Genomic DNA, 22817 nt, shown 5'->3' with positions numbered 1-22817 from the left:
CCTTACAAATTCATTAATAGTTATTATGCTGTTTTATTTTGGTGTTGAACTGATTTCAGTATCAAATGTTAAAGTTTGCACCTGCAAAACTGCTAATCAGAAAAAGTACCAATCTGAATAAGAAATTTGCTCTTCTGTAAGAGTGAATGTTGAGGGCGCCTGGGTGGCTCAGTTGGTTAAGCGACTGCCTTCGGCTCAGGTCATGGTCCAGGGTCCTGGGATCGAGTCCCACATTGGGCTCCCGGCTCAGCAGGAAGCCCGCTTCTCCCTCTCCCACTCCCCCTGCTTGTGTTCCTGCTCTTGCTATGTCTCTCTCTGTCAAATAAATAAATAAAATCTTAAAAAAAAAAAAAAAAAGAGTGAATGTTGAATACCAGAGTGAATAGACTGGTAAATATTCCTTTTTTTTTTTTTAAAAAAAACAACCCTTAATTAAAAATTCGTGACTGTTCAGTTGAATAAAATGACAATGGTAATTGTCCTAAAATGTAATTAGTTATGCCGTAAGGGGGCTATTTTTAAGCTCAAGGAAATACTGTAATCCTAAGTGAGCACCTTCATCAGTTCTATTCACTTGGTCAGTGTCCAACCTCAGAGCTATTCTTTGAAGCACATACTTCACAGAAAATGAAGCCAAACGGACTTTCTAAATAAGATTTCTTAAGGTCTAAGTACCAATGTTAGAAATTCTCTTAAAAACAGCTTGGGGGCATGTCCTCTAGAGAGGGAAGCTATCCTTTCTCAGTTCCTTTACTTTGGCAGTAAGTTCGGAATGTCTTGTCACACACGCCTCCTATTCCTGTGGCATCCTCTCAGTCTCTCGCTGGCAGTATGCTTCCTTCTCTAGAAGTGGGTGGTTTAGCCCTGAGGTGGTGGTTCAAGTAATGGAGCGGCTCTTCTGGTCCTATTACGACTCTGCCTCTGTCAGAGGAGGTAAAGCTCTTCTCTTTCCACTTACCCCAACTGATTCTTTCCATAAGATATTTTTGAGGGGGCAGATGGCCTAGACAGGTATGTCGTTTCCCAGCTTAACCTGTTTTACATCAGAGAATCGACAGATGAAAACACGCTGAACAATGGCTGATTTTAGAAATGGGGTAAAAGTACTTGCATTTCTTATGCATTGCCTTCAACAAGCCTTCTCTGCCCAGTCTCCTTAATGGCTCCGTCTTCTTAGTCTGACATCAAAAGTTCTATAATTTAGGCTCAGTTATTCATTTGTCTAAATTTTAAAACTTAATTTTAACATATACGTATCTGTGTACTTATATGTGTACATAAGTATAGTACACAGAAAAGACAAATGTGACTACAAAGTTTAATTATTTTATTCAGCAAACATGATGAAAAAATCCCCTAAAACTTGTATTTCAGGTCCAGGAAAGAAGGAAAGAAAGTACTGTGCAAACCAACTGCGGGGCAATGTTGAATATAAAGTGTTACAAGGTATACTGAGGAAGGAGAAGTTGCTGTTTTCTGGGAAGCTTGAGGAAGACTTCATGGAGGGAATGACATTTGAGCCATGAGATGTGAAGAGGCAGAGAAGACATGGAAGCAGGAAGCCAGAGTGTGTGTTTAGCTGGAGCTCATAGACCACTTGGCTGGTGGTACAGGGAAAAGAAAAGAAGGGGGTGTGTTAAAGTCACCCATGTATGTTGCTGCCAAGCCAAGGCCCAGGGAGCTACTGAAGTTTTGACCAGAGAATGCCCATTTCACAACTGTGCTTTAGGAAAGTGAATGGGCAGTGGTGTCTCAGATGGCCTAGTGGGGTGGGAGATGGGCGTGAGGAGTCTCTAGTGAAGAGGCTTTCTAACCTCATGTGGGTGCATGAGGAACTCTGTAGGGTCATAACAGCAGGGCTGAAACAAGGCAGTGTGCTGGCCTTGAATGTGGTGACTCGGGGGATGTTGAGGGTCAGGGACAAGGAGGAGTAAAGATAAGGGACTTATTTATACGTAGTGGCTATTATTTTGTATCGAGTGTTGAATTGTCCTAGAGCAATGACCAACAGGAGCTGGCTAGGAGGTGGTGGAAACTAGGAAAGATCTGAGTCCTGGAGATGGACAGTTGTGACTCACCTGTGTGGGAGATTAGAGGTAAATCCAGATAAAATCACCAAAGGCAAGTGTTTACCGGTAGTGAAAGCAACCTCGGGGCTGGCTGGAAGAACGGGATGATGTGGAGGAGACAGAGAAACCCTCTCCAGAGCAAGAGGAGAACCAGAACAGCAGAGTCACAGAAGCTGAGGAAAACAGATGATCCTCGTGCAAATCGCTGAAGACAAAAGCATGGAATTTGCCCTTAGATTTGGTGATCAAAGGGCTTTTGGAGGAAGAATGACAATTATGTCACATTGTGACCTTTGAGATTGCAGTTTTAATAAAGGCAAATTCTGAAAGGAGGGGAGGAAGTGGAAGTACAGAACGTGGGATATACGCACAATGAAAAGGTCATTGTTAAAAAGAAGGGAAAAAGAAAAATGATATTTTGTGGGGAAAGTGCAGATATTTAAAGAGCAGTTTCTGCTGGTAACCTTTAATTGGGATTTTTAAAAAATTAAATATTAATTTAATCTATTAAATATCACTGAGGAAAATGTGTGTAAAGTACTAAATAATTTTAAAAAAGTAGGAGTTCTTAATCTTAAAAAATTAAGAGAAGTCTTTAGGGAACAGAAGTTGAATCATAGCAAGTTTTATAGTGTCAGTGACTTATGGGTTATGTGCCGGTCGCTCCTCTCTTTCCTAGTTGTGCCAGGTTTTCTGTCCCAAGCAGGCATTTCTCATTAAAACCGTAAGACTGTTTATTTAGAAAGCATCTTCTTTTCCTTGCTTGAGGAGGGAGAGAATCTCACACAGGCTCCACTCTCAGGGCAGAGCCAGATTCGGGGCTTGATCTCAGGACGCTGAGATCATGAGCTGAGCCAAAACCAAGAGTCGGACGCGTAACTGACTGAACCGCCCAGATGCCCCTAACTCTCATATTTGAAAAGCTACTCAGCTTTATTTAGCTTGCATTCATTAGCTGGACCCAGACTGTTGAGTATGAATCCAGGCTTTATACTTCTGTGGCTGGGTGACATTGAGCAGGTACCTCTTTGTGCTTTAGTTTCACTGTTTGTAAAAGGGAGCTGGTGAAAGTACCCACTTGCAGATGCCATTATGAGGATTACGTGAACTAATGAAACAATGCATGTAAACTGTTGGGAACAGAGCTTTGCAAGTTGAACGTAATCAGTCAAGTATTTATTGTTTTTCTGCTTCTGCAATGTTTTCTTTTCACTTCTTGCTGCTGCTACTGAAATTGATACTGCAGATGGTCCCCGACTTATGGTGGTTTGACTTAACACTTTTTTGACTTTATGATGGTGCTAAAGCAATACACATTCAGTAGAAATCATACTTAAGATTTTGAATTTTGCTCTTTTCTTGGGCTAGCGGTATGCGGTGTGATCATCTCTTATGATGCTGGGCAGTAGTTCTATTGCATGAACATACCATCATTTGTTTATCCATTGATCTGTTAATCACCATTTGGTTTGTTCTCAGTTTTGGCTGTTATGAATGAGGCTACCATGAAAATTAATGTACAAATTTTTGGTTGACTTATGTTTTTAAGTTCTCTTGGATAAAACTGCTAAACTGCTTTTCAAGTTGTTGTACAATTTTCTACTCCTATCAGCAATGTATGAGAGTTCAAGTTGTTCCATATCCTCGCCAACACTTTATATTGTCAGTTAAAAAATTATTTTAATTTGAACAGACCTATAAACCACAAAGAAATTGAATCAGTAATCAAAAATCTCCCAACAAACAGAAGTCCAAGGCCAGATGGCTTCCCGGGGGAATTCTACCAAACATTTTTTTTTTTAGATTTAAAAAAAAATTTATTTGAGAGAGAGAGCACGCAAGCACAAGTGGGGAGGGTGGGCAGAGGGAGAGGGAGAAGCAGACTGCCTGCTGAGCAGGGAGCCCGACACGAGGCTCAGTCCCAGGACCCTGGGATCATGACCTGAGCTGAAGGCAGACACTTAACTGAGCCACCCAGGCGCACCTTTACCAAACATTTAAAGAAGAGTTAGGTTTATTACAAATCCAAAGAGGCAAAAGATCTGTACTCTGAAACCTATAGAATACTCATGAAAGAAATTGAAGAGGACACAAAGAAATGGAAAAACACCCCATGCTCATGGATTGGAAGAACAAATATTGTTAAAATGTCTATGCTACTCAAAGCAGTCTTCACATTTAATGTAACCCCTGTCAAAACACCAACAGCATTTTTCACAGAGATAGAACAAACAGTCCTAAAATTTGTGTGGAACCACAAAAGACCCTGAATAGCCAAAGCGATCTTGAAAAGGAAGAGCAAAGCTGGAGGCATCACAATTCCAGACTTCAAGCTATATTAGTATTGCAAAACTGTAGTTAAGACAGTATGGTGCTGGCAGAAAAACACATAGATCAGTGGGACAGAATAGAAAACCCAGAAATAGACCCGCAACTATATGGCCAACTAATCTTTGACAAAGCAGGAAAGAATATCAAATGGGAAAAAGTCTCTTCAACAAATGGTTTTGGGAAAGCTGGATAGCCACATGCAGAAGAATGAAACTGGACTGCTTTCTTATACCATACACAAAAATAAATTCAAAATGGATGAAAGACCTAAATGTGAGACAGGAGACCATCAAAACCCTAGAGGAGAACATAGGCATCAACTTTTTTTTTTTTCAAGTAGGCTCTACATCCAGCGTAGAGCCCATGGTGGGGCTTGAATTCACGGCCCTGAGATCAAGGCCTGGGCTGAGATCAAGAGTTGGACACTTAACTGACTCAGCCACCCAGGCACCCCAGGCTACAGCCTCTTTGACCTCGGCCATAGCAACTTCTTACTAGACATGTCTCTGGAGGTGAGGGAAACAAAAACAAAAATGAACTATTGGGACTTCATCAAGATAAAAAGCTTCTGCACAACAAAGGAAACAACCAACAAAACTAAAAGGTAACCTATGGAATGGGAGAAGATATTTGCAAATGACATATCTGATAAAGGGTTAGTGTCCAAAATGTAAAGAATTTATCAAAACGAACACCCCCCCAACCCCCAAAAACAAAAAACAAACAAAAAGCAAAAAACAAATAATCCAGTTAAGACATGGGCAGAAAATATGAATAGACATTTTTCCAAAGAAGACACACAGATGGCTAACAGACATATGAAAAGATGCTCAACATCACTCATCATCAGGGGAATGCAAATCAAAACCACAGTGAGATACCACCACACACCTCTCAGAATGGCTAAAATTAACAACACGGGAAACAACAGATGTTGTCGAGGATTCGGAGAAAATGGAACCCTTTCACACTGTTAGTGGGAATGCAAACTGGTGCAGCCACTCCAGAAAACAGTATGGAGGTTCCTCAAAAAGGTAAAAATAGAACTATCCTACAACCCAGCAATTGCACTACCAAATACTTACCCAAAGGATACAAAAGTACTGATTCGAAGGGGCACATGTACCCTGATGTTTATAGCAGCATTATCAACAATATGGAAATTGTCCATCCACTGATGAATGGATAAAGACGATGTGATACACACACACACGCACACACACAATGGAATTTTTTTTTTTTGCTTGTCAAATGATCCTTTTTCGAAACATTTTCCTTTGTAGTTAACTAGCTGGGCATTCCACTGCACCACTGTTGATGTCATCTATGATGTCATGAGGGTGGAGGCCATCAACATTGCAGCCCACAGACTGGGCAGTCCCCAGGATTTCTTTAATGGTTCCAGAGAGTTCTCTGGCTAAAGACCGGTGTTGCATCTGTTGGGCAATATTGACAATCTCATCAAAAGTGATATTTCCACTGTGCTTAATGTTTTTCTGCTTCTTTCTGTCTCTTGCTGGTTCCTTGAGGGCTTTGATAATCAGGGCAGAGGCAGAAGCTACCACTTCAATCTGGACCTGTCTGTTCTGAATGGTCAGTTTCACTGTAATCCTTAGACCCTTCCAATCACCGGTTGCCTTGGCGATGTCATCACCATCCTTTTTTGGAGACAGACCCAGCGGGCTGATCTTCGGGGCCAGGGCAGACGTGGCACCAACTTCGCCACCGGTGCACCTCAGGTACACGACTTTGATCTCGTTGGGGTTGAACTTAGGCGCCATGGTGGAGGTGGCTGGTGATGGATGAACCCGGATTTGGGATGACTGAAGAAAGTTGCACCTTTGCCTCCCTGAGCCAAAAGCCAAAAGCCACACAATGGAATATTACTCAGCCATCACAAAGAATGAAATCTTGCCATTTTCAACAACACGGATGGAGCTAGAGTATATTATGCTAAGCGAAATAAGTCGGTCAAAGAAAAACAAGTATCATATGATTTCACTCATATGTAGAATTTAAGAAACAGAACAGATGAACATAGGGGAAGGATAAAAAAAAGAAAGGGAGGCAAACCATAAACTCTTAATGACAGAGAACAAATGGTTGTTAGAGGGGAGGTGGGTGGGGGATGGGCTAAATTGGTGATGGGGATTAGGAGAGCACTTGTTATGATGAGCACTGGGTGTTGTGTGTAAGTGATGAATCACTAAATTCTGCTCCTAAAACCAATATTACACTGTAGGTTAACTAACTAGAATTTAAATAAAAACTTAAAAAAAAAAAAGATTTGTTGATATACAATGCCAACTTAATTAAACTTTCTGAATAAGAATTTCCAATACCCTTTTACAGGTTAAGAGTCCTATAGGAAATAACTAACAATAAATAATCTAACAACATAAAGATATGTATTTGTTTTATAAGCTTGGGTAAATATGAAAAAGTCATACTTTTAAAGACATCTGTGTATGGTATGTGGAAGCAACAAAAGTTAGATGAACTAAAATTCCAGAATGAGAACTGTCTTGAAATAAACTGATACCAGTTGCCATTAAAAAAAGAATTATTTTAGCCATTGAAATTGTATCTCATTGTAGTTTAAAAAATAATAATAGACTTTATTTTTTTTAGAGCAGTTTTAGGTTAGAAAAACTTAGCAGAAAGTATAGGGAATTCCTAAATTACCTCCCTTCCCACCCAGTTTCCCCTATTATTACCATATTGCATCAGTATGGTACAGTAGTTAGAATTGATGAACCAGTTCTGATAGATTATTATTAACTAAAGTCCATGATTTACTTTAATATCTATTCTTTGGGTTATATATATAGTTCTGTGGGTTTTGACAAATATATAATGTCACATGATATAGTATCATACAGAATAGTATGCCCTAAAAATCTCCTCTTCTCCATCTCTTCTTCTCTCCCTCCCTCCCCTGAACCTCTGGTACCACTGATCTTTTTACTATCTCTTTAATTTTACCTTTTCCAGAATGTCAGATAGTTGTCCTTTCAAATGAGATCAGCACATTCAGGGTGGTATGGCCATAGATCAGATGAAGTGGCCTTTCAGAAGGACTTCTTCCAATTAGCAATGTGCATTAAGGTTTCCTCCATGTCTTTTTCTGGCTTGACGTCGTGGTTCTAATTTGCATTTCCTGATGGCTAATGATCTTTTCATATGCTTATGGCCCATTTATGTATTTTTTTATGTGAAGTATTTGTTTAATGCTATTGCATTTTTTAAAAGATTTATTTATTTTAGAGAGATAGAGAAAGCCCAGGGGGAAGGGGCAGAGGGAGAGGGAGAGAGAGCCCTAAGCAGACTCCCCACTGAGCACGGAGCTGGACATAGGGCTCCATCTCACAACCCTGAGATCACGACCTGAGCCATAACCAAGAGTTGGATACTCAACTGACTGAGCCACCCAGCTGCTCCTCATGCTATTACATTTGAAAAGAAATAAGGTTTTTTGCCATTTTATTATTATGTTGTAAGAGCTCTTTTTTTTTTTTTAATTTTTTTATTTGTAAGAGCTCTTTTTATATTCTGGACACAATTATATTTTATATTCTAGATACTTTTTATATTCTGGATACAAAGTATGTTGTTCTATTCTGCATACAAATGGAAACTTTGTTATTTGATATATACATAATTAGGACATCTTCTTAATATTGCTAGGATGAATTCCTCTATCACTATAAAATATCCCTCTATCTTGTATCATAGTCCTTTTCTTGGTTTGTGTGGCATATCTTTTCGTACCCTTTAATTTTCAACCTATTTATGTCTTTATATTTAAAACAGATCAGTGGTAGACAGCATATAATGGGGTCATTCTTTAAAAATGTAGTCTAACAGTCTCTGTGTCATTTATTAGAGTGGTTAGTTCATTTAAATGTAATTATTGATATGGCCAGTTGGCTTTCAATGTATTTTCTTGTTACTTGTTTCCACTGGGACCTTCTTTTTTCCCACTCCTTTGTTGTCCTATTTTCAGTTATTAATTTAAAAAATTATTTCATTTAAATTTTTCTCTTGAGTTCTTAGCTATATATGCTTTGATATTTTTCTTTATTGGTTGTTCTAGGGCTGTGCATCCTGCCCCTGTCAGAGTCTATGTAGTGTCAGGACTGAATCACCTCACACTGGACCTTTCCCACACTCTTCTTCCCACGTCACAAATCTAATAATTTAAAAATAGTATAATTCAGTTTAAGCCTGCCCCGATTCTCTGTGCTATTGTTGACATGGTTCTACATACATTAAGTACATTAAGCCCCACCTTCCAGTGTTGTTAATTTTGCATTAAATAGTTGTCTTTTGAGGAGATTAGGAGAAGAGAAAACCCCTCTTTTGTATTTACCCACTTATTTACTCTTTCAGGGACTCTTCTTTCTTTCGCATCTGAGTTTGTATCTGGTATAATTTCCTTTCATCCTGAGGAACATCTTTTATTATTTCTTGTAGGGCAGTTCTACTGGTGACAAGTTCTGTCAGTTTTTCTTTTATCTGAAAAAAAAATTTTTTTTTCTTTCCCTTTCCGCACTTCTAAGATATTATTCTTTTGTCCTCTGGCCTCTATTGTTTCTCATGGGGAGCAAGCAGTCATTCTTATTATTGTTCCCCTGTAGATAATGTCTTTTTTCTTCTGGCTGTTTTTAAAATTTTCTCTTTATCTTTGGTTTTCAGCAGTGTGACTGTAATACGCCTAGATGTTGTTTTCTTTGTATTTATCACATCTCAGAGTTGACTGAGCATCTTGGATCTTTAAGTTAGTATTTATTTTTTCTCAAACTTGGGAAGTTCTTTGCCACTATTTCTTTGAATATTTTTTCTCCCTTTTCTCACTCACCTCTTTAGGTATATTAGACTCTTCGATTTTGTTCCACAGCTGCCTAAAGTTTTGTTCACTTTTCATTAATTCTTTAATCTTTTTTTTTCCCTCTCAGGTCATTGGGTTAGATCATTTCTATTGATGTGTCATCGAATTCACAGACACTTTCTTCTGCCATCTCAAATGTATTGCTAAGCTTATCTAGAGATTTTTTTCCCTTTCAGTTGTTATAATTTTCTTTTCTGGAATTTCTACTTGTTTCTTTTTACAATTCCATTACGCTGCTGAGATTCCTTATCTGTTCTCTCATTAAAATGAATTTTTATTTTTTTTAATACATTTTCCTTTAGTTCTCTGCAGTATTTCTATTAACTGCTTTAAAGTCTTATGTGCCAAGTAGGTTCATCTTGGGCCTTATTAACTCCTTTTACTTTTTTGTTCTTGCATATAGACATTTTTTTCCCATGTTTATTAATTTCTGTGTAAAGGACATTGTCATTGTGGATGACACATTTTAGAGACCTTTAGATTCTGTGGTTTTCTGCCACAGAATCGTGATTTTTATTGTTATTGTTATTGTTCTTATGGGCTGTTCAGTTATTTGGTAAGTTACCTCTAACCTGTGTAAACTTGGCTTTACATTCTATTAAGGAAAATATGTGGAAAGCCAAAGATATTTCCCAAACTCCTCCAGCATGGTGGGATCTAATCTACAAGCTCTGTCTCTTCTGAAGATCTTACAAAGGCTTGCTTTTATTGTATAGGTTTAGGATAAGCCTAAAATGTGGCCTTTGTGGTGTTTCAGCTAGATGCCCAGGTATTCCCAAGTTGTTAGGAAGATGTCTTCAGTTTGCTTGGGCTGGGCCTTCAATATCTCACAGCACTGTATAATCTGTGCTTTCTATTGTATTTTCTACCTTATAGCAGCCAGGCTTTGTTATTTACCCAGTGCATGCACCTGGTGCGTCAGATGCACACACATCCCAGCCCATTCTCAAGGATTGGCAGGGGCTCCTGCTGGCAGTTCCCATTTCCCTAGTGCCCTTTCCTTAGGATTCCAGCTTCTTCAACTGTCTTGAACTCTGACCTTTGCCTTCCCAGTTCAGTAGAGCTTTGGGGCTCTATGTGGACTGTGGTTGTGCCCATGCAGAGAGCCAGAATGATAGTGGGACTCAGCTTAGGAGGATGACAATATCACACTGCCTGTTTCCTAATACCTGGGAATGGTCACCTCCTATATTTCATCCCATTTTGTGCTTGTTAACAATGGGAGGTGAGTTTGGTACTAGTTACCCCATTATAACCTGAAGTAGACCTCCATGGTTCTTCAGTTTGAAATTGATAGTGTATATGCTGAGCCCAGTTAAAGAAAACTTAAATGTTGTTTGGAATCAGACTTACTGGAGGCGGGGGGTTGGGGGGTTTTTGTCAAACAAATTAGAAGTGCTATAGTTAGTCTTTTAATTTCAGTCTTTGTGTTAAATTAAGCAAGGCTGTTTACTGTCTTTCCATACGCATATGGTATATGTATATGGATGCACATAGATTTATGCATATCTATATATCTGTATCTTATGTCCTGTATTGCCTTTATATACTATACTAATAAGATTGTTTCTATATTCTAATCCTGATAATTTATCATGAATCATGCCCCCAAGTATAGGCAGAAATATAGAACTATTTTGTGGTGTCAAGGTAAGAGTTTCTAGAAAAGAGATACTCTTTTATTATCATTATTTTAGGATGGCAGTAGAGAAACTTTCTTTTTAATACTACCCTTACGATAACTTGGTGTTCTCTCTCTTAGCCAAGTTATCAAATGTTACATTGGCAATATTGGGACAAACCACCCCCCTCCTAATAAGATGGAATGAAAAAGGACACAACATCACATTAGTGTTAATCTTGCTAAAATCTAATAAGTCTGGTCATCAGGAAACATTAGACAAATCCAAATTGAGGGACATTTAATGATTGGCTGTACTCTTCTAAAATGTCAAGGTCAAGAAACAACAAAGAAAGGCTGTCCTAGGAGATACAGTTGATATGATACCTAAGGCTAATGCGTGATCTTGAATTGGATCTTGGACTGGGAAAAAAATACTTGCTAATGGCATTATTGTGATAATTGATAAAGCTTGACTATAGACTGTGCATTAAGTAATATTATTGTGTTCTATTACATTTTCTGATTTTGATAATGGCTGTGGTTATAGGAGATAGCATCTTTGTTTTAAGGAAATATACACTGAATTTTTTAGGGACAGAGGAGCATGACGTCTCTAGCTTTCTCACAAAGGGTTCAGAAAATAATTTTATTTATGTCTATAAATAGATACAAGTGTAAGAAATGATAAAGCACATCAGGCAAAATATAAACAGTTTGTGAATCTGGGTAAAGGGTATATGGGAGCTCCTTGTACTATTTTTTTTTTTTTTATAATATTTTATTTTATTTTATTTTTTAAAGATTTTATTTATTTATTTGAGAGAGAGAGAATGAGAGAGAGCAGATGAGAGGGGGGAGGGTCAGAGGGAGAAGCAGACTCCCCGCTGAGCAGGGAGCCCGATGCGGGACTCGATCCCGGGACTCCAGGATCATGACCTGAGCCGAAGGCAGTCGCTTAACCAACTGAGCCACCCAGGCGCCCTCCTTGTACTATTATTGCAACTTTTCTTTAAGTTTAATATTATACCAAAGTAAAAATTATAGCAGAAAGATCAAATTTAGATATATCTGTATGGTTGCAAGAACAGAGATCCATCAAGTTTCCCTGAAATAAAAAAGAATGCAGGAAGCCTTTGAATTCAAGTACTCCTACTATCATGGACACTATTAGGGCCTGAGTTTGCTTACTTCAAATTTCAGACGCTGTATGGTGTCTGGTCTTTGTTATGTTGGTGTATGTGCTTTGCCCTCTTCTGTATAATGGATTCATCTGCTTTCTTTTGATTGCTGCCCCTCTAGGACTTGTTTGTTCCTCAAAGTCACTAACTTGCTGTCCTAGTTCAGATTCTTGAGAGAGAGCATCGGAATGATTATTCTCTAACTAATGGATTGGTTAAGCATGTCTCAGGTGTTTATTCCTTATCTGGTCAACCAAGATTGAAGTGGAACAGATGGGAGGAGGTGGGTTGGGTTATGGCAACATAGATCCATGGCATTTAGGGCTGGCCCTCAGAAGCCGAGGGTATGACAAATTCTCTCGAAGTGTTAGGGAAAGATACGGCAATGAACTGTGTCTCCCATGTCTGCCCAGCCTGCTTATATTGCTTTTTTGAGTTTGATTACTTTTTAATAGACTCCTAAAATGCTTCTGTTGAGGATCTTCACATGGACTTAGACCACCCAGCCCCCTTTCTGCTAAAATGAGGAAGAAGTAACAAAGGGAGTTAGAGGCAAAAGAATGGAAACAGTTACAATTTTTTCCTTGTGGGTAGTAAATGGATGACTGCTTTCCTCTCCACCACTCAGTGTTTAAAAAATCATGAGATTGTGTTAACTTTGGTTTGTGAAAGTTTTAAATTTCATTTTACTATGTTGACTTGATAATGCCTGTTTATCTTAAGTTCAGATTCATTACTTTTTTGAAACAGCCATTGAAAAATATAAAGTGTATTTCAGAAATTTTCAAGAGAGTATTTTGACAGTGCATTTGTAATATTTTATTTTATTTTTTATTTTTTTAAAGATTTTATTCATTTATTCATGAGAGACAGAGAGAGAGAGAGGCAGAGGCAGAGGGAGAAGCAGGCTCCCCGCAGAGCAGGGAGCCCGATGCGGGACTCGATCAAGGGACTCCAGGATCATGACCTGAGCCGAAGGCAGTCGCTTAACCGACTGAGCCACCCAGGCGTCCCTGTAATATTTTAAAAGAAAATTTTCCTGAAGGTTGTAGACTAATTTTTTTGAGTACCTACTTTGGGCCGAGCATTGTCCTGAGTATAGTTACTTAAGTGATATCATTGAAAATAAGCTTCACAGCTCGTTGAGGTAAGGGTAATTAATCTTAACTAGCAGGAGAGGAAATAAAATCTCAAAATGGTGACATGCCCAAAGTCACAACAGTTAATGTAGTGGGATTAGAATTCGAAATAGAAATGAGGTCTGTCAGACTCCAATGTATATACTCTTTCAAAGGGTAAGGAATCAGGTGGTCAAACACTTTCACATTTGAGATAATCAGTTTCATGTTGTTCATTTTAAAACCTGTCACTATTATTCTTCTAATTCTGAGATGTGCCCATTATTATCAATAAGGATTGGTTACATTTTGGCTGGCTTCGCTCAGAGCACTGGTACAGTAGGTGTTGGTTTGATAAGGATAGGAGTTGTTAATGAATGCTCGAAAGGAGATTAAGTTACTTCCTTGAAGTAGTCAGGGTCTATGATTCCAGGAGACAGAACTGGAAAATCTGTTAAGAGAAATGTGTGATTATCAGTAATATGCCATAATTGTGGACATCCACTCTCAAATTGTCATATTTAAGTATGTAGGTAAATAAGAGTAGTTTTAATGAGCATGTAGATACGAGAAAAGAAAAAAGTAAAAAGGTTGCATAGAGGCTCAGAAATAGTAAACAAAGGCTAAACTACTATTGGATTTATAGCAAAATATAAATTTAAGAGGACTTCTTTTGAGGGTGGAGTGGGGTGGGGATAACTGCTGAATCTGTATTTAGTAGTCTCTGTTTTGCCTGTCCAGTGAAATTTATTTGAAAGTTAGCTTGGAGGTAATCAAAGAATGTAACCAAAGTTTTGGTAAGATGATGTGATTGCTAGACCAGTGGCCATAAGAAAAAAGTGGAAAATGATACTGTCACATTGGGAATTATTTTAATTTGTGTGCTTTTGCCAAAGGGAAAAGTATGTTAATAACACCTTTAAAATGTTTTTCTTGAAGTTGGACATAAAAATAAAAATGCTGGAAGCTAAATGTCATGAGGAGAAGCTTAAACTGCAGCAGAAACATGATGCCGACGTTCAGAAGGTAGGGTATCTGCCGGAATATTCTAGGTCTTGTAACCCTCATCCCACCATCCACTTATTTACGTACTTATAACAGTCTGTGCTTTAAATGGAATTTGCTAAATTAATAATTTGGCCAAAGTTGATCTTTAAACTTCATCTTCTAAACAAATGTGTCTATGTAAATATCCTTATGGTTTCAATTGCCTTTCAGTTCTTCCTCTGTTGTTTGAGGGCTGGCCTTCTTATAGTCCGTAATCTGCATTCTATCATTACCTCTCGTAAAAGCTGAAGAGATCAGCTGTAAACACTGGCATTTCTTTTAGTCTGATAGTCTGATATTCTTTTGGGTTTCTGGAAATTAAAATTTTCTTTTTAATTGGAAAAAGAACTTTTGGATTTAGTTCTGTTTGGTATAGACTGCGTGCACTGTGATGGTAGCATGGAATATAGGCTTCTTTGTTCACTAGCTCATTGGATTTATGCCTTTTAATGTTTCAGTTTGCTTTTTTAAAGAACACTTATTTTTCTTCTTAATGGGCACAGCACCAATAATTAATTTATTGTTATCCCACATGGAATTTGAATGATTAGTACATTTTAGTATTGACTTAAAAAACTGAGTGGTATTTTTATATATTTTAATACATGAAGGTTAATCCAAATAGAAACTTGGCATTTTCTGTTTCACAGCAAAGCCTCCCAAAACTGAGTGACAGAGATGGTGGCAGGGACTTGAGGCCACACATCACATACCCAAGCTCTCTTAAAAGCTGAAATATATTAATATTTATTCAGGTGCCTATTTGGCTCATTTTCTTTAAAAGCAACAAGAAGGAAACCACTGATTGAAAATTAGAAAGAGAAAAAATACTGAATCCTTTTCCTTTTTCTTTCTTCTTTCCTATTCACATTTAAAGGCCAGTATAACTTTCTGCTCTTACTAGAATTTTACCTTAGCTTAAATTGATTAGATAAAAACAGCTCTCTATCACAAATATGTTAGAGATTTAGTAATATAATTTTAATATATCTATCCAAATGAAAGAGAATCTATTGATGTATAAGATAAGTAAGTATAAAAATATATTTGGAAAAATCATGGTAATAGAGTTTGAAATAGGCTTCTCGGTATGTCCATTACAAAAATCTATTCTAAGAAAAACATTTATAATAATATTCTTTCCAGGAATTTCTCAAAATAAATTCTGCATGAAAAAATAAAGCAATGCAACTAGTTTGAAACGCCAGGTAAAATATAAATAAAATCCTTGATCTTATGCCAGATTTGGAAAGTATATTCATCTGTTTGTTGCTTAGATGGCATTTTCTAAGTGTCAGGAATTGGGAAGGAACAAAATTAGAGTGTTTTACCTTTTTGCATACATTCTTTTCCTTTTTTGCTTCTTTATGAACATTGGGATCAAACTAGCTCCTTTTCTTATTTACCAATCATTCTTAGAGGTGGAACTAAAACCATGAAAGGTAAAGTAAAATGCTGGTAATAAAAGCACTAAGAAAAAGTTGGTTAGACGGTGGTGAATAATGCCCCCTGCCATTTTTTCTTTTTTAAGCTGAATTTGGGTGTATAGGAAATATACTCCAACCATAAGAAAAGTGGATATTCATACTCCTGCCTCTGTTTGGTTTTCTTTTTTCCCCTTTGTTAGCACATTTTTGGTCCTACTTGCTAGCTACTACATTTTGGTTATTTCTCCAGGTTTTCTTTTTCTCTTCTTTTCTTTTTTTTTGTTCATGTGTGTACAGATGTATTTAGGAGTATAAAATCATGATTAAATCTTATAAAACAATTCATTTAAAACTTCTGGCACAATACAATTAACGATGTAAAATATTCATGCAATTTTTGACTTATTTTGAACTGATTTTTTTGATTCATAATAGCAGAACTAGATATAAAAGAAACCTAATACAGCTCATCTTCCCATGTGTCTGGGGATTCTTGTTATTGTGCATGAAAAAGAAAGGACACCGGAGGGAGGGAGGATCCAGGGACCACTCATCTGAAGTTGTTCTGTCCCTGTGCAGCAGGGGGTGGATTGTGTTGCACCAACATGCCGATTTTCTGATGGCTTCTCTCTGCTACTTTATGACCCTTTAATCTCTGAATTGTATTTTAGAGAATCACCTAATTTATTATTTATATTCTCAAAACTTAATATATGAAAATTGGAAGCTGATAACATATTTCTTTCAGTAATCAATTATTCTAGTATATTTGATATTTTCTCAGTGCCCTAAAATACAATTTTTACATCTTTTTTTGGGAAACCATTTATGGGATTAGCTGAGAGATTTGCAAAAAATATTGTGCTTATTTAAAAAAGTTATGTGTTCTATGTATAAAAAATAGTTTACTAAAACATTTTAAATTCATTCGCAGATTTTAGAAAGAAAGAATAATGAAATAGAAGAATTGAAAACTTTATACAAAAAGAAACAAAATGAGATGGAGGAGACTATTAGAAAACTTGAAAAAAAAGGTGATGTTGTATGGTTACATTAATTTTTTAAAAACATTTCCATTTTATTTTAGTGGCTGTATCAAGTAAAATTTTATTTTTGACCTTTTAACATGACATGGGGATGTTTATGTGGGCTTTCATACAACTGAGAAAAAACTCTGTGTGTGTATGAAGTGTGTGGTGTGATACGTGTGTATGGTGTGTGTGTGGGTATGGGGTATGTGGTGTGTGTGTGTGTATGGTGTGTATGTGTAGGTGGTGTGTGGGGGGATATGTGGTGTGTGTGTACGTATGTGTACGTATAGGGTGTGTGTATATTTGGGTGTGTATGGTGTGTTTGTGTGTATGTGTGTGTATGGGGTATGTGGTGTGTGTGTATGGTGTGTATGTATGGTGTGTGTGGTTTGTGTATGTGTGTGTATGGTGTGTGTATGGGGTGGTGTGTGTGTGGGGGGGTATGTCGGGGGGGATGTGGTGTGTATGTATGTATGTAGGTATGTGTATGTATGGGTGATGGTGGCGGCAGTGATGGTTGGTTTGGTTAAGGAGTCTGTCACTGTCCCTCCCTCTTCCTAATTTTCTCTCCTTATTGGACTGGAGCTGCCCTGGGTGGGTTATAGATTAGAGCTTACTGGCTTTCACAGGGAAGTCTAGGGAAATTACTCCTCGTGGTCTAATAAAATTCATTGCATTAAGTATTTACTTTAAGCCTTGTGGTATATGCTGGTATCGTGACTGACAGAACAAACATTTAAAAAGTATTCCCCATTCCCACTTCCATTACGAAGGAAAAGAAAGCATGTAATCAAGTGTAAAAATTGACTATGACTGTAGGTTAAACACTGAAATGCAACAGGTAGGCAGAGAGAGTGAGTGTTGATGAAAATATGTTTTGGAGAAAGGAACTTTAAAAGTTTTGTAAGATTTGATTAGTTCGAGAGAAGAGTTACAGGTCAGGGATAGGAATGCTGTGTCGTCAGGTGTAGGAAGGATGCTGCAGAACCCCTGGGCTGGAGGGGATGGTCCCGTGCATTAGGAGAAGGATTGCAAAGGACTAGACACAGGACTTGTCCTGACTTAAGCATGACCTTGAATTTCAGACTTAGAAGTTTCAAGTTTATCCTGTTGATGCTGGAGAGTCAGAGAAGATTTTTGAGAGGTGAGCTTTAGGACCTCATGTTTTAGGAGAAGTAGCCTGGTAACGGTGGGTGTGCCAAACAAAGTGAGGCTGGTTTCTAGTCTGTTATAATAGAGGCAGCAGGAGAGAGAGAGTGAGGAAGAGTGAGAGAAAGCGAGAGAGAGCAAGAGTGCATTCCACTTAGAAACATGGGCTCTAATCCCAGCCCCGGTGTTCAATGTCTGCTATATGACATCAGGAAGTTTCTGGGCTATGGCTTACTCATTATAAAATGGTGAGGTTGGAATAAATAATATATAAGGTCCCTTCCAACTCAAGGATGTTCTGGTTCCATGCTTTGGTAACTTTGCATGTGAGGTGATAAGGACCCAGAATACCTGAATGATGGCAAGGGCGAGGAGGCTAGTGAGAGTGGAAGGGAAGAAGATATTTTGGAGGATTTGGTGAATGGTAAGATATAAGCGATGGGAGAGCTTTCTGTTTAGGGTTTCCATATGGAACTTACTGGCTCTCTCCCAAACCGCCAAGCCTGAATGTCTGAGAGAACGGTAATGCCCTTGAAATTTAGGGTGGCAATTACGTATATAAGTTAACTAATGAAATAGATATTTTTAGGTTTATTTCCAGCCTTAAATGTTGGTGAAAGTAATTAGAAATTTGTTCAGGTTCTTTTGCCAAATATCAGTGGCTACAAAAATATTTAAAATTTTTTTCTAGGTTTTCGTTTCTTACCCTGATTCAAACCAGGCAATTTAAACATGCCTAAGGTTTAAAAATAGTATTTCCTAAGGCTTTTTGAATTGCAAACAGATCTTAGTTTTAATTTTGGGATTGTGAAGTAAAATGTTGTAGATACTAAAAACTAATATTAGGTTAACTTGAATTCTTCGCCTTTTCCCCTCCTGTGTTGCATAGTTGAGATACATGAGTGAAAGAAGTTTCTATGTAAATGTTTATGAAAATTTTGCAATCTTAAAGAAAGTGAAGAACATATTCAGTAAGCTAGGAAAAATAGTACATTCAAGCAAACATACAACTGAATTTATTTTACCCTCCAGAATTTATTTTACATGATATATTAAACAAATTTTCACTTAAATCAGCGACAGTTCTTTAAAAAAAGAAGATAGAAATTTAAATGATTTATAAGGCAAATGTTTTATATATTTACAGTCTATTTTGTCTCAGTAACATAAACCTTGGCAATGATTTTAACGTATCTAGGAGTAATGATATATTGGAATGATGAGTTCCTCCGTCTGTGTATCCAGGACACATCTTTTTTTTTTTTTTTAAGATTTTATTTATTTATTTGAGACAGAGAGAATGAGAGAGAAAGAGAGCACATGAGAGGGAGGAGGGTCAGAGGGAGAAGCAGACTCCCCGCCGAGCAGGGAGCCCGATGCGGGACTCGATCCAGGGACTCCAGGATCATGACCTGAGCCGAAGGCAGTCGCTCAACCAACTGAGCCACCCAGGCGCCCCAGGACACATCTTTTTGAGTCCTTGCCTGTGTGGCAGTGTTTGTTATGCCCTGTAGATAAAAAGTTGAAGTATCTTTCTCCTCAGGAGATAGGCAAGTAAGCCATTATAACATATAAAGTAATAAGTGATTTATTGGAGAAATAGATGAGGTTCCCTGGGAATGAGGAGGAGTTGCTTTCTGCCCCTTCAAGGGGAGAAATCTGGTTGGTGAATGTGTCATAAAGAAGGTGATACTCGAATTGAGACCAAGGATAAGTAGCGGTTTTTCAACAAGGGAGGGACGGGCATTCCACATAATAAATGATCAGTTAGGCCGTGAATAGATGAAAGAATATGGCCTCAGGAAGCTGCAGATAGGTTTGTGTGTTTACAGTACAAGGTTAAAAATATGGAAGTGGTAAGAGATACGGCCAGGAAGCAGTCAGATCATGATGAGTTGTTTTCCATATTAGAGATTTTTGGCTTTTACCTTTTAGGTGAGGGAAGCTGCAGAAAGATTTCAAGTCTGGGAGTAACAGGGCTGGATTTTCACTGTAGAAAGGCCTCTCAAAGCAGTGGAGGGCCCACTGGAAGGGAATGATACGAAGGCCAGCACACTGTTAAAATTGTCTAGAGAGCGAGTAATAATGGATTCAGCCAGAAATGGAGAAAGGAAGGAATAAGAGATACTTTAGACAATTGAGAAGACTTGCAGAAAAATGGAACTGTTAACTGGTGAACCATATTTTTTGTCATCAGACTCTTATGAGGTAGCAAGAATTGGCTTAACTATGTTTTCATCATTTTTGACAGTTCAGGCCCTTATTCGTGACTGTCAAGTTATCAGAGAGACCAAAGAAAACCAGATTACAGAGCTAAAAAAGATATGTGAACAGAGTACAGAATCTCTGAATAATGATTGGGAAAAAAAGGTAAGCGTCATAAAATTGTGATGGAAAATACAAAGGTTTATGCTTCAGAATAAAATATTTTATTATAAAAATAATGGATGCTCACAGAATATACAGAAAAGTATGAAAAAAATAAAATTGAAGACCAACTGTCTAGATATTGTTCATGTTTTGGTATATTTTCTTCTAGAAGTCTAATGGTTTATAAAGTAGTTTTCACTTAGAAAACTTTTGACTAATTCTTGAATTTCATGTTCTAAATTTTTTGTCATAGTCTATAGTTTTTAAGAAAAATTAGCAGGGAAAAGGTAGTAGGATAAGTTTTGGAGATTTTACCTTATTTTATTTTATTTTATTTTATGTTTATTATTATTTTTTAAATATTTATTTATTTGAAAGAGAGAGAATGAGAGAGAGAGAGAGAGAGAGCACATGAGAGGGGGGAGGCTCAGAGGGAGAAGCAGACTCCCCGCCGAGCAGGGAGCCCGATGCGGGACTCGATCCCGGGACTCCAGGATCATGACCTGAGCCGAAGGCAGTCGCTTAACCAACTGAGCCACCCAGGCGCCCCGATTTTACCTTATTTTAATTTTGGATTTAGGCCATTGGATCATTTCTTTTCTGAAATTTCAGATAACACAATAATTATAGTATAAACTTGTTTTTGATGTAAACAAAATCAGTAGTGGATGGGTTATTCTTGGAGGATCATTTAATTTAATTAAGAAAAATATTTTCATATGAATTAGCAGTGCCAAGAGCAATGTAATAAAAATATTTCTTATGAACAAATCTCACATAGTTGTATAGTACTTCACTTAAGCCCTTAAGCCATTATTTCAAATTACAATATGTGTTTAAAATAAAGTATGTCACTTCTTTTGAGGTATTCTGTCGTAAAGATATTGTTAACTCATATTCTCTCAATTATAGTCTGGGTTCAGCATATTTTACTGAAAGTTATAAATGTCTTTCCAAGCAGACACTGTGGGTCTGTAATATGTCCTGGTGACGGCAGCTTTAGGACGAGTCTGGGAAGTGCACTGCAGATATATCAGGATGTGGAGAATTAGCTCTTTTCTGGTTTTATTTTGTCAATTCATGTGTTTTTTTCCCTCTTTGTCACATTTTGGTTTTATCTTTTCTATAAATTTGGCATATTTTTGTGTTTGTTGCAGGTACATTGCATACATAGCCGGTCCCCTTCCTCCCTTTGTCGGATTCCCTAGTTCCTTATTTTTCAGTTTAAATTGCCAAGTCTTCTTGGAAGAGAAAAGTCTTCTGCCTTCTCCTATGTACGAGGGTACATTTTATTCCTTCAGTTGGGTGAACAAATCTTTCTTACAGCTAGCTGCACAGTAATTAGTGGATATGAATGCACTGCAAATGTGATTGAAGTTCTTTTTTGTGAAGTACAATTGCATGTAAATCTGAGGTGAAAACCTGGTGCAAGCAAGATAGGTACCAAAAATTAATAAGCAGATGATAATTTTTTGATACTAAATTACTTTGTAATGTATGCAGTCATTCATTAGAAAGTTATTAAGCATCTATATGGACAGGTGGTGTGAGTGTGCACGTGTGTGCATGTATGTGCATGCACGTGGGTATGTATGGTGTGTGTGTGCCTGCCTATGTGTACATGTACTCCATAGTGTCCCTCATAGAAATCTCCATCCAACATCTCTCACTCCAAGTCCGCTATACAACTACCTACTTAAGGTCTCTCCTTGATCTAAATCCCATTGTTCTCACCAAACCCCATCTTCTTCCTTTGTTGCTAAACCAGTCTCCTCCTAGGGGTTTTCCCTTATTCCCTGTTCCCTGTGGCATTGCTGTCTGCCCAGCTGCTTAGGCTTTTCTTTTTGCCTCATCTCTCATATCCAATCACTTGCCAAGTTCTACTTGTTTTGTTCACTCTGCTTGTTTTGTTATTCACCACTGTCCCCTCCCTAGTTCCAGAGACCATCGCCCCTTCCTAGGTTTGCTGTAACTCTGCCCCTCTTTAGTCCACGCCCCACAACACACCACACCGATGGTCTTTCTAACACACATCTGGTTTCCCTCACCACCATGTTTAAAGCACTCCAGTGCCTTCCCAGTAGGAAATTGACAGGGCTCTTCATGACTGATAACTCCGGATCTCACAAGCCTCACCTTCTGTCACAACCCTACACTTCTTGTACTTTTGGACTGGCTTCACAGAACTTTCCCAGTTATTTGACTCTACCATGCTATTTCTAATCTGTGGGCCTTTAAAAACATTGAGTATGATTCATACACCATAAAGTTCATCCTTTTATTTATTTATTTATTTGTTTGTTTTTATTTATTTGACAGAGAGAGATAGCAAAAGAGGGAACACAAGCAGGGGGAATGGGCGAGGGAGAAGCAGGCTCTCCACCAAGCAGGGAGCCCATTGCGGGGCTCAATCCCAGGATCCTGGGATCATGACCTGAGCCGAAGGCAGACGCTTAACGACTGAGCCACCCAGGCGCCCCAAAGCTCATGTCCTTCTGACCCCAAACTGTGGGTTTCTTCTGCTCTGCCGCACTGACGTCCAGCCCTGTGCAGGATGCAGGTGTAGGGCAGGGCTGGGGGGG

At 38.0% G+C, this 22817-nt stretch overlaps 2 protein-coding genes across 2 annotated transcripts in view; one reads left to right on the top strand and one right to left on the bottom strand.

The window, feature by feature from the left end:
* Positions 1-22817, top strand: part of CEP112 (centrosomal protein 112) — a 429161-nt gene that overhangs the window by 67157 nt on the left and 339187 nt on the right. Inside the window, exons 9-12 of the mRNA XM_035026212.1 lie at positions 1375-1446; positions 14151-14237; positions 16620-16719; positions 20117-20235. Coding sequence (XP_034882103.1) covers positions 1375-1446; positions 14151-14237; positions 16620-16719; positions 20117-20235 — 378 coding nt within the window. The remainder of the gene's footprint in view (positions 1-1374; positions 1447-14150; positions 14238-16619; positions 16720-20116; positions 20236-22817) is intronic.
* Positions 5644-6196, bottom strand: LOC118024346 (60S ribosomal protein L12-like). Its single transcript, XM_035026213.1, has one exon. It carries the CDS (start codon positions 6179-6181, stop codon positions 5684-5686), a length of 498 nt encoding a protein of 165 aa, XP_034882104.1. The 5' UTR covers positions 6182-6196; the 3' UTR covers positions 5644-5683.

This window comes from Mirounga leonina, unplaced genomic scaffold, assembly GCF_011800145.1.
Source record: "Mirounga leonina isolate KUSES-001 unplaced genomic scaffold, KU_Mleo_1.0 Mir_197, whole genome shotgun sequence".
NCBI classification, from domain to species: domain Eukaryota; kingdom Metazoa; phylum Chordata; class Mammalia; order Carnivora; family Phocidae; genus Mirounga; species Mirounga leonina.
This window is presented reverse-complemented; position numbering and strand designations above follow the sequence as displayed.